Source organism: Papio anubis, chromosome 5 (assembly GCF_008728515.1).
Source record: "Papio anubis isolate 15944 chromosome 5, Panubis1.0, whole genome shotgun sequence".
Taxonomy (NCBI): domain Eukaryota; kingdom Metazoa; phylum Chordata; class Mammalia; order Primates; family Cercopithecidae; genus Papio; species Papio anubis.
The window spans coordinates 121,215,622-121,228,950 of record NC_044980.1 but is presented as its reverse complement, the minus strand read 5'-3'; the positions used below and the strand labels follow the sequence as shown (position 1 = coordinate 121,228,950).

At 36.4% G+C, this 13,329-nt stretch overlaps 1 protein-coding gene across 1 annotated transcript in view; it reads left to right on the top strand.

The window, feature by feature from the left end:
* FBN2 (fibrillin 2) overlaps positions 1-13,329 on the top strand; it is a 269,631-nt gene that overhangs the window by 67,178 nt on the left and 189,124 nt on the right. Inside the window, exon 6 of the mRNA XM_003900063.4 lies at positions 8,941-9,138. Coding sequence (XP_003900112.1) covers positions 8,941-9,138 — 198 coding nt within the window. The remainder of the gene's footprint in view (positions 1-8,940; positions 9,139-13,329) is intronic.

Here is a 13,329-nt window from a genome sequence, read left to right as displayed (position 1 = left end):
ACTTGGAGTGAAATGGATCTCAAAGTTGAATCTCACTTTCACTTTTCTTTAGCTTTGGGATTCTCCATATATTACTTAATCTGTGACTTTTAATTTATTTGTAAAAATGGCAAAAGTACTTTTAGCATGTAGGATAAAAGGATACAGTATATTAAAAGGGCCACTACAAAGTAATATGTACCACATTGTTAATTTTTCTAGTTTTCAATAAATGGGGACAATGAGTTGCTGTCACAATTCAACAACAAGATATTGTTTTTACCCATTAAATGAATAAAAATTAAACTCTTTGCCTCTACTCTGCATTGGAGAGGGCATGAGGGTACAGACGTCCTTGGGCACTACTGATGACAGTGTAAATTGGTGCCATCTAATTAGAGAGCACTTCTACAGTAGTTTTCAAGCTGGACAGTTGACCCAGCAGTTCCAGTGTCAGGAATTAGAATACAGAAAAACTTGCCAAAGTCTAGTCAAGAAGTATGTTCAAGAGTGCCTATGTAGCACTGTGTGCACTTGAAATCAATTGAAAACAATATAAATATCCATCACAAGGGGCGTGGTCAGTGTCACACGTGACTGTTTCCACGCCCTCCATGATGACTCTGCATCCAAAAAATACTCAAAGTTTATTTTTGTGTTAAATATTCAGGCTTGCTTTATTTAAATATAGTTTCAAAAGTCTCCTTACTCACAGAGCTTTTTAAATATTTATTTTTTAAATGCGGTAAAACACACATTGCATAAAATTTACTGTCTTAATCATTTTTTTTCTTTTTCTTTTGAGATGGAGTTTTGCTCTTGTTGCCCAGGCTGGAGTGCAATGGTGCGATCTCTGCTCACTCCAACCTTCGCCTCCTGGGTTCAAGCAATTCTCCTGCCTCAGCCTCTCGAGTAGCTGGGATTACAGGCATGTGCCACTATGCCTGGATAATTTTGTATTTTTAGTAGAGATGGGATTTCTCCGTGTTGGTCAGGCTGGTCTCAAACTCCCAACCTCAGGTGATCTGCCCGCCTCGGCCTCCCAAAATGCTGGAATTACAGGCGTGAGCCACCGCGCCTGGCCTGTCTTAATCATTTTTAAGTTCAGGGCATGAAGTACATTCACATTTTTATGCACCCATTGCCCTCATCCATCCACAGAAGTGTTTTTATCTTGTAAAACAGAAATCTCCTTACCCCTTAAACAAACAGCCAGCACTTCCTCCCACCCCAAACCCCTGCCAACTACCATTCTACTTTCTGTCGGTATGAATTTGACTACTCTGGATACCTCGTGTAAGTGAAATCATACAGTATTTCCCCTTTTGTGACTGGCTTATTTCGCTCAGCACAATATGCACAAAGTTCATACATGTTGCAACATGTGTCAGAATGTTCTTCCTTTCCAAGGCTGAATAATAGTTTTTGGTATGTATATACCATATTTTGTTATCTGTTCATCTGTCAGTGGACGCTTGAGTTGATTCTATCTTTGGTTATTGCAAATGGTGCGCTGTGAACCTGAGTAGATAAATATCTCTTCAATGGCCTATAGTCTTAAACAGATTTTAGTAATCACTTTAAGAGATTTTAAATAATATTTGGTTCTATTTTCATACCTAGTTTATGAAACACTTCCATGCCCTTTGAACTGTTTTATTTATTAAATACATCGGATATCTTTCTTAAATACTTTCTTAGGTACTTCAGTTGTGCACCTTAAAATGTACTCAACTCCTAAAAGCTAATAAATTAAAAACTACATGTGTGAATACTCGAACTTATAATTTTGTAAGACCTGAAGCTTACTTAAATGATCCAATTATATATATAAGCATAGTGACAATCATCATAACTCTAAATAAGTTACTCAATAATTTATTTAAAATTGTGGTTAAAAGGCAGTCTCTCGTGCATTAAAAAGAGTTTTTTTTTTTTTTTATAAAAAAAGACGGTTTCATGGTATAAGCCAAATGTTTTCAAGCATTACAGGTACATAATATTTGCACAGATTTCTTAAAATAAAAATATTAATTTAATGGCTTTGATTCTCTTAAACATTTTTGTACTTAATTCTAAAATTTCTGAGGTTAAAAGATTCTTAACCTCAAGGAAGGCAATTATATCAGTCATTTGAGTTTATTTAATCTAAAGATTTAGACCCTGCATGAAGTCTGGAGCTCTAGACACCCAGGGCAAATCTTACTGAAATGAAGGAAATGTTTTTATTACCCCATATAATTTTGGGTACTGCCTTCTTTCCTTGCTCTGTTTATATCTGTGATTAGAGATTTTAGATTCTCGTTATAACCTTATCATTGAAATATATGGAACCTCATTTATAACAAGAACAAAAACTGCTGTGTCAAAAACTCCACTACTCGAAGAAATTAGTCTCCTAGCCAGGATCCTCAGATTAAGTTACACATATTGCACAATTCTTTATTTTACATATTTACGTCTGTAACTCCCATACAAGATGATCACTTTATTGCATGTTGCATTTCTTGAGTTACCAAGAACATAAATACCTTCTTGCCTAAGTTGAAAAACCATGCAAATTGATAGGAAATCCTACATTTTTAAATGTACTTTCCAAGATCAGATAATTCCTTTCTGTACCAAAGTGATAATGATACCTTATGGCGTTATCTGACTTGCAGTTACAGCATAGAAGGTCTCTAACATTGTCATTCCATTGCACAACTCCAGGGAATTACGTTTACATTAAAGTATGTGGGAAGCTTCTAAGTTACGCAGGGCACAGTCTATGCAGTGGTACACTGTAACTGCATTCCACTGACAGTCACATAAATGACATTGTAGCCACATGGGCAGCTGATGTATTGTTGTCCCGCTGGCTGTTTTCCCATCTCAAATAGGGCCTCATGGGGACATCTAGTCCATTGATCTCACTGCTTTCTTTCATTTCTTTATCTGGCAGTCCTTTTCTTACTTTCTGCCTTGTCCAGCATAGATTCCATGGTCTATAATTTCAAAATATGCTAACATTCTACCCTGAGCTTCTTTGCCATTCTGTTTTTTTCGCCCACATCTGACAGATAAAAGCAAAACCTTGGATGAACCCTAATCTCTGAATGAGCTCAGCTGCCTAGAGTTGCTGGAAAAAGTCACAATAAAAATCTTCTTTCTTAACCCCAAACCCCTTACCAGACTCTGTCTGTCTTTACCTTGAGGAAACTTCTCCAAAGGTTGTCTGGTTGTACTCACTGTCTTATTTCTTCATCTCTGGTCACTTCCTTAACTCTCTCCAACGTGACTGCAACTTCCATCACTTCACCAGAAGATCTGTTGCTAAGATCACCAATGACTTGCAGATACATGGAACCAGCCTCCTGCTATTTGGTTGCTCAGCAGCATTCAGTACTGTTGAGCCTCCTTTCTACAGCATATGCTTACTTTGTCCTGTTGGAGTATAATCTCCTGTTGCTCTCCCATCTCTCTGGCTATCCATTTCCTGTTTCCTCAGTGGCCTCATCCTCTTCTAACCCACCAGCATATGCTGAAATTCCTCAAGGCTCTATCCTAGACTCGTTTCTGTTTTAACTATATTCTCTCATTCCAAGGGATTTTATCCACACCCATTACTTTGAAAACTACCCAACTCACATGACTCATTAGTGTGCATCTTCAATCCATATATTCTAAGTTGTATAACTGCACTGGATGTCTCCTATTGGGTAGCTAAAAGCACCTCAGTGTAACATGTTGAAAAATGAACCTAAAATCCTGATTGTCTTCTATTATCAGTATATCAGGAAATGACACCATCAGCCATCCTCATAAGTGAACTAAAATCCTGATCCTACTTTTGGTATCTCTTTCTTCCTCGTCTTCCACATTAACACATTCACCCATTTATTTTTTGAATTCAGGAATTTTTATTCCAAGCTCTGTTCACCTGTACAATTTCTGGTTCCACTGTATCTTGTGTCTTGATCATGGATTTCTAAAAGATTTCCTAGCATCCTTAACACTTTCTGTCTGTTCTTTACACATAAGCCAGATTGATCTTTTTCAGAATACAAATATAAGCATGTCATTCCATGCCAGAAAGAACTGTCTCTCCATTGATTTTTTTTTTTTTTTTTTTTTTTGAGACAGAGTCTTTCTCTGTCACCCAGGCTCGAGTGCAGTGGTGCGACCTTGGCTCACTGCAAGCTCTGCTTCCTGGGTTCACACCATTCTCCTGCCTCAGCCTCCCAACTTACTGGGACTACAGACGCCCACCACCATGCCCAGCTAATTTTTTTGTATTTTTAGTACAGACGGGGCTTCACCGTGTTAGCCAGGATGGTCTTGATCTTCTCTCCAGCCTCATCCTTTACCGAGCTCCTCTCTTATATGAGCCACACACTACCCTGGGTGCACCTTGCTTCCACCCTTTCATAGGGCCTTTGTACTTTATGCCCTGTTGGCCTTTTCCGTTTCCCCCAACAAACTGTAAATTAACTCTAAAAGGTCAAAGATGTTGGTGCTCCCTTCCCTCACTTTCTTCTATATGTCTCCTTTCCCCTTTCTTTCTCATTCACCGTTTTCCCCTCACTGTTACAGCCCCAGAGCCCAGAACAATATCTAGTATATACTAGTCACTCAATAAATTCAGTTGTAGACTTAATTTCCAAGTTATACAATTAAGAGAACACTCAAGCTTCAGAACACTGTATATAAATAATTCAAAAAGGTAAATGTAAGAGATGGTTAATTGTGGTTTTATTTAGAAAAAAGTATCACAAATCTCAACATGTTATGAAAAGGGCATTTTATTTTTTCTGTATGGTTTGGATTTTAGCAAGTGTATTATATTTTATTTTAAGAATGTCTAATTTTCTAAACTTACATTTTCTATAAACAATAATGCTCAACTTTGGTTTTCTAGCATGATTTATCATCTCTATATAAAAAGGACTTGTGAAATTACAGCAAAATTCCCAAGCAAATGTGTTTATTTAATGTAAAATGTGAACATAGGTTATAATAAAAAAGATAGAAAACAGCAAATATTAACAAAGATGTGGAAGAACTAGAACCCTCATACATTGCTGAGGATAATATAAAATGGTGCCGCTATTCTGGAAAATAATTTGGCAGTTTCATAGACAGTTAAATGTATATTTGTCAAATAACAGTTTCTTAGAAAGTTAAATGTATATTTGTCAAATAAGTAGCTTCACTCTTAAGTAACTACCAAGAGAAATAAAAACATGTATCCACACCAAGACTTTCATGCAAATGTTCATTGCAGCATTATTTATAATATCCCAAAAGTAAAAACAACCCAGATGGCCACAGACTAGTTAACAGATGTGGTATAGCCATACAATGGAAATTTACTCAGCAATTAGAAGAAATGAAGTACAGATCCATGCCTACTGTATGGTCCTGATGAACTATGCTAGGTGAAAGACGCAAGCCAAAAATGACCACGCGTTGTATGATTTCACTTACATTAATTGTCCAGAGAAATAAAATTTATAGTCACAGAAACTAGATTAGTGGCTCACGGAGGCTGGAATGAGGAATGGACACAAGTTCTTTTTGGGTGATGAAAATGTTCTAAAACTGGATTGTGGTGATGGTTGCTTAATTCAATAAATTTACTAAAAGCCACTGAATTTCACACTTAAAACAGGTGAATTATGTAAGTAAGTTACACTTTCCTATAGTTATTTGAAAAAACAAAACAATGGCAGCCAAAGTTTTTGATGAGTTTGCTAACTGCACTAATTGTTTAATGTGGATGAAAAGGGAAATTGCATAAGCAAATTAACATGCCTTGTTGCACTTAGATATTAGAAAGTCAAACTAGCAACATTTGTGTTTCACAGCTTAATTTTTAACAATTTTCTTGGTCACATCATAATGTGGAACATAACTGTTTATAGGTCACTAGTTCCAACATACTAAGTGATAGCAATTTTTCCCTTTTACACTTAGTTAACACGCTGCAAATATGCATGTGACTATGAATGGTTAGCATGATATACATCAGTATTTTTCCCACAGTGCAACTTTTATGAAGAGAATGCATGGCCAATCAAAATTAATTAAGGTCTTTTAAGGACTCTTTTGTCCATAATTAAACTGCAGGTAGAGTTTGGGACAGGATGTTTTAACCCTATCAGGAAATTTAAATGCTAGTACAGTATCTAGTATTTGTTCTTGTTTTGCATGATAGTAATTCTTGAATTAGTAGATAAGATTGTAAGTTTAAATTTTAAAGTATTTAGTTACTAACCAGAAAGCAAATTGTCATCATACACAAACATAAGTTCACCATCCTGACTAACACGGTGAAACCCCGGCTCCACTAAAAATACAAAAAATTAGCCGGGCGAGGTGGTGGGAGCCTGTAGTCCCAGCTACTCAGGAGGCTAAGGCAGGAGAATGGCATGAACCTGGGAGGTGGAGCTTGTAGTGAGCCGAGATCGCGCCACTGCACTCCAGCCTGGGCGACAGAGCAAGACTCCCTCTCAAAAACAACAACAACAACAACAACAACAAACAAACACAGGTTCAACATATTTTGTAAGGAGTAAAATGTAAGCAAAACAAATAAGAAATGGTCAACTCTATTCCTGCCAAGGGGAAGGCTGCCTTAATTAGTGACTTCAACAAGAAAGGTCACTTGCAGAGGACAAACAGCTGTCCTTGTCCAGATATTCCCCTTCTCCACAGAGACCATACTGAGAGGACATAATTTTAAGGTGTAGTTAAGGGAATGAATCTACTGACAAGTTGGTTTATTTATGGATTTGGTTATGAGGGAGATTCTGCAGACTTTGTTCTGGGAATCCTAAAAGTGCATAGAATGTGAACATGGGTATTCGCACATCAATCTAAAAACAATATGTGTTTTTATATTTTTTTTGCAAAAAAAATAGACTTTTCCCCACGTGTTCAGAACTTGATATAACTTATAATTAGGAATTTAATATTTGTTTAAAATGGCAAAATATTTATGTCTGAAGAACAACAGGATAGATTTTAAAAGTTTGCAACCTGACAATTTGCAGTATAGGAAGTGTGCGTATTTATAAGGTTGACATATCTTCACATATACTCCAAAGATCTTTTTCAAAAATGAGACTTGCAGCCAGCACATCTGTTGTTCTTATGCAAGGGATTAAAATGAGCTATTTTTGTTGAAGTTCAGCTGCAGAGTAACAATGTTAAAATGGCTTGCCAAAAAATTACCTATTCTCGATTTTGTTTCTTTGTATTGAACTTTTAAACTGTTCTTTGCTTCTATCGGAGACAGCCTCATTCTTCTTGAAAGAAAATAGAAGTTTTTTGTGGTTATAAGGGTTTGGTTGTTGTACTGCAGCATTTATATGGTATCTAAGGCTTCCTAGCTTAGCATTTTGAATGTTAAATTATATCCAAGTTTGATTTTCCTAGAAACAGCTTTTCATGAAAATTATACCAACATTATTGACTCTTCCTTTTTTAAATGTCAGATAGTTTTGTTCTCATAAATCTCTGAATTAAATCTGTGTAGCTTTCCCCTTGGAGTCGAATAATATCATTTGTGTTAGACCTTATCAAGAAGCCTGAATGGTATTTTGTATTCCCAAGGATTAATAAACTGCATTGATATAATCCCTGTGTGTAAGGAAAAACACACAACTTTTTCACGTATTTCTGTTGTATTTTATAGCAAATGAGAATAATTGCATTGGTCAATCCTCAGAAAACTGACCTTTCTCTGATTTCTTGTATCTCTCAAAACAGCAACAACAAAAAAGCTGAAATTTAAAATTATTTAGTTCATGATTCCTTTCTGTTTTACCGATCATCCAAAATTCACTGAAGTAAGTCCTAGAAGAAAGCAGGATAGAGTAGAAATACCCAGTACTAACTTTCAAACTGCCTGCAGTCTAAATCAGCCCCTCTGAAACTCCCAGGTGCATATTAATGCCCTGTCTTGTTGAAAATGCAGAACCCGGGTTAGTGGGTCAGGGGTAGGGCTTGAGTCTGCATTTTTACCCAGTCCCAAAGCGATACTGATGCTGCTGGTCCATAGAAACCTTGAGAGGCAGGGATCTAAATTGACTTAATATTCATAGAAGAATTTGCCTATGTATCACACATGCCATACATTTGCTAAGGCTTTTGTTATCACCATAACAGAGTTGGACAATGTACAATCACCTGCTAGAGAGGAGCGATCATATAATATTAACTTACCCGTAAAGAATGCATGACTATGTGCCTATTCATGAGGTCTGCCTAACTTGGCTACTCGTAGAACTAAACTGACTGACACGGAAACAGAAATCAGATTGTTAGAACTGAATATTTATAGGCAGTTTAGACTGCCCAAATATATGTGATATGGAAGAAGCATATCTTCGTTGATTCATTTTAATTTGCTAAACTCTTGTTCACCTCATCAGAAAAGAAAATCTCTGCTAAGTAAAGAGGAGTCATAATGCCGATGCCTTCAGGGCCCAGGAAGGGAACATCAGTGAATGTACTGAGCTGGGACTTAGTGGGTGACTGGGGCTGTGGTGTCCTGGAGAAAACACACTTCATCCCACCAGTGCCATGTGGCATGGCAGGTCTAGCATGATCAGAACTTCCAATTTTTCAAGAAAAGCCAGAAATACAAATTTCATGTGGAATTTCCCAAGTTTACAATGTTGACTGCTAATTTAAATTCTGTAAAAGCATTATTCAGGCCAAGAAGACACATCTGTATCCCAGACACAGCCCTGAGCCACCCATTTACAGTGTCTAGTGTGGAACACATTGAAATCTCTTAAGGTACTTTTCATGATTGGAAAATTATGAATTTTTAACATGAAACTCTCTAGCCTTTTGTCTTTGGACACTTTGGTCAGAAGAAATAGTCTCTGTTTTATGCATTTGGAGGCACTAGTATAAGATTAGTATATGAACGTAAAACCTGTCTTTCTTTCTTCTCTCACATTCCAGATTACAGGACAGGCCCGTGTTTCACTCAGGTCAACAACCAGATGTGCCAAGGGCAGCTGACAGGCATTGTCTGCACGAAGACTCTGTGCTGTGCCACCATTGGACGGGCGTGGGGCCACCCCTGTGAGATGTGTCCAGCCCAGCCTCAGCCCTGCCGGCGGGGTTTCATCCCCAACATCCGTACTGGAGCTTGCCAAGGTGAGTCAGCTGTCTGCCTGTGAACACCATCGCAGACATGCCACTTCTCTTTTTACTGGAGTTGGAGAATCTGGCACTGTGGATGGTAGCTTTTAACAGAGTACCGATTTCCAAGAGTGGCCTCGTTAACAAGCCTGACCAGAGAAGGTTTGTCTTTTAGCCACCTAATAAATAATTGTTTCAACTCTTGATATTCATGGAGAAGAGAAAGAGATGAAGAATTGGGGGAAATGTAATAATACAGTGTAAAATATTTAATACAATCAGAAGATGAACCACTCTATTTTCATCTAGATGGCATGACTCCTCCCTGAACTATACACATGCTATACCCAGGAAAAACCTATTTTTTCTCTCTTTGTCTCATTCAAGTTATGAGAACCTGAACCCAAGTAACAAGGAGAAGAAAACCACCTAATATTTGCCCTCTGTCATTATGAATAGTGTCTTCAAAGACAAAATGTGAACTCTGTCCATGATTGCAGTTATTACAGAGTTTGTAACCTGGATTGATCGTAATCTCTGGGTTTTGACACTCCCTAACTACGTTCATGACACTGATTTCTATATTAGGGCCAGATCGAGGCCCTGAGGATGCTACCTTAGACTACGATCCACGTAGCCAAACATTGTTACCTATTTGCTGGTTAATTATTTTAATTTTCAGCTGCCGCAATTCTTACCTTTTTCTAGCAACTTCTCTGATATCGTATGTCTTAAATCCATTTTTAGAGCTCGAAAATGTTCTCTCTAATGACTTCTCAAATGGCGGTTGCCTTCATATTGCATAGCAGTAAGATCACAGGAAAATGTAAATGATTTTTGTATCATTCACAGAAATAATATTCATATTTGAGACTTGGAGAGTTAGAGTTATTTTCTATAATTAAAACATGTACAAACTTAGATCCAAAGTCTTTCAATTTGATGTTAGTAAGCTGTGTCACAAGTGAAGATGTTATCTATTGGGCCTGTGCAAATCTTATATTGTAGAAAATCTGTCCAGTGTCCTAAATCTCAAACGAGAATTATAGCTTGGGGAGCGCATACGTAACTTTAGTTCATTGAATAATAAAATGTGAGTGTTCTGCAAAATTTTGTACATGTGTCCCTGACAGCAGCATCCATGAGTTTTGCTAGTGTTGTAGTTTTATAAAAGGTGTATTTTTTAAATGGTCTATTTCTAAAATTGTTTTGAATCAGAACTACGGAGATACCCAGGGGATGACTATATAACTCAAAAATTTACCAACTTTATATTTAATCACATAATAAAACTCACTTATGTAGGCTGTAGACTTAGAATAGTTCTTTTTAGTGATGAACACAGTTCAGGCCTTAATGATGAAGATTGAGTCAAATGCCATTTTAAATCTGTTGTTTACTATGGATAGTAAAATTCTATATGTTTTGGTATGAATATTAGACTGATTATGTAGAGTTCCTGATAGTGCAGCAATTTCTTCTATCGGAAGATATTCTATATTATATTCTATCTGTCTTTACTGTGCTCCATATAGTCTTTACTAAATCTTAGTATGTAGATTACCATGTAATTTACATAGTGGATATAGATTATTACTAAAAATAAAATACTATATTGATTTGCTAGTTTAATAATGACTGGATTTACTGTAGTGCTAATTTTATTACCTTCTAACATACTAACTGATTTTCTTTGTTGTTTTTAATTCTCTTTTGGCTAGAATGTAAGCAGTATGAGTGCAGAAATCTTTTCCACTTATTCACTGATGTCTCAGACATCTAGAACAGTGCGTAATATATAGTAGAAGCTCAGCAAATGCCTTTTGAATTAATAAATGACATTAAGATTGAAATATTTCCAAAACCCACTATTTCAGAGAAAGAAACAGTTCAGGGTAAGAAAAGCCTTTAACTTCAACCAAAACATTCCAAATTATTGACTTTCCTCATGTTCTGTATTTATACTTATGCTTTTTTACTTTCATACTTTGTCAGAGGCCTAGTTTTTTCCTAAACACAATTATAAAAAATGTGTCATCTGATCTCGAACTTTCTGAATGTCCTTTAGGCTGTAGTAATGTCTGAAGGATTACTTATTTGATTTTGTTTATGCAGCAAAGATAAGTTTCAGGCTCCATTTGCCTAAAAATCTAAGGAATTAACAAAGTAACAGGAACAAAATGAAATTTGCCACATGATTAAAATGTCTGGAAAAGCACGTTGAAAAGTTCTGCTTTATTTCAAAATCGTGGCATAGTCAGAAAGTTCTCAATTAAATACTAATCCATAGTTCAGGCTATTTTAAGACATCTTACTGTGATTTCATTTTTTCCCTTTAAATTCCTAGACTGTTTCCTGAATACTTATGCCAAATTAATTTGGAAGAGATGGGGCATGAAAAAATAACACATTAAAACATGGTATATATATGTCATTAAAAATAATAGTGATCTTTTATATAGGGTGATTGCAAAGTTTTATAGAGTTAAAAATAAATTTCAAGTATGTGGATAACTGTAAATAGCTTAACACTAGCTCTAAATCATGGTTCTTTTGAAATTCTGAGGATAATGATATCCTGTAACTGATGCAATTAGTTGTGAATGAAACATGCTCTTGTAATAAACAGCGTAGCTGTGGAAAATGAGGGACAACAGGAAATTAAGATAATACTTAAAGAATTAAGCTGTGAGAAAATCAGTAATTTTATTTTATTTTTTTGTTTTTTCTTTATTTCTTATAAAAAAAAAAAAAGAAAAGAATAGATGTGCAGAATGTGCAGGTTTGTTACAGGAGTATATGTGTGCCATGGTGGTTGCCACACCGATTGACCCATTCTCTAAGTTCCCTCCCCACACCCCACAATAGTCCCTAGTGTGTGTTATTCCCCTCTCTGTGTCCACATGTGTTCAATGTTCAGCTTTCACTTTTGAGTGAGAACATGTGGTGTTTGGTTTTCTGTTCCTGTGTTAGTTTGCAGAGGATGATGGCTTCCAGCTTCATCCATGTCCCAGCAAAGGACATGAAATCATCCTTTTTTATGACTGCATCGTATTCCATGGTGTATATGTACCACATTTTCTTTATCCAGTCTGTCATTGGTGGGCATTTGGGTTGGTTCCATGTCTTTTTATTGTAAATAGTGCTGCAGTAAACATATGTGGGCATGTGTCTGTATAGTAGAATGATTTATAATTCACTAGGTATACACCCACTAATGGGATTGCTGGGTCAAATGGTATTTCTGGTTCAAGACCCTTGAGGAATCGCCATACTGTCTTCCACAATGGTTGAACTAATTTATATTTCCACCAACAGTGTAAAAGCATTCCTATTTCTCTACAGCCTTGCCAGCGTCTTCTGTTTCCTGACTTTTTAATAATCATCATTCTGAACAGTGTGAGATGGTGTCTCATTGTGGTTTTGATTTGCATTTATCTGATGATCAGTGATGATGAACTTTTTTCATATGTTTGTTGGCCACATAAATGCCTTCTTTTGAGAAGTGTCTGTTCATATCCTTTGCCCACTTTTTGAGGAGGTTGTTTGTCTTTTTCTTGTAAATATGTTTAAGTTCCTTATAAATTCCAGATATTAGACCTTTGTCAGATGGGTAGATTGCAAAAATTTTCTCCCATTCTGTAGATTACCTGTTCACTCTCATCATAGTTACTTTTGCTGTGCAAAAGCTCTTTAGTCTAATTCAATCACATTTGTCAATTTTGGCTTTTGTTGCAATTGGCATTTTTGTCATGAAGTCTCTCCCCATGCCTATGTCCTGAATGGTATTACTTAGGTTTTCTTCTAGGGTTATTATGGTTTTGGATTGTACATTTAAGTCTTTAATCCATCTTGATTTTTGTATAAGGTGTAAGGAAGGAGTCCAGTTTCAATTTTCTGCATATGGCTAGCCAGTTTTCTCAGCACCATTTACTGATTAGGAGATCCTTTCCCCATTGCTTGTTTTTGTCAGGTTTGTTGAAGATCAGATGGTTCTAGGTGTGTAGTGTTATTTCTGAGGTTTCTATTCTGCTCCATTGGTCTATATGTCTATTTTGGTTCCAGTACTATGCTGTTTTGGTTACTGTAGCCTTGTAGTATAGTTTGAAATCAGGTAGCGTGATGCATCCAGCTTTGTTCTTTTTGCTTAGGATTGTCTTGGCTATACTGGGCCTTCTTTGATTCCATGTGAAATTTAAAGTAGTT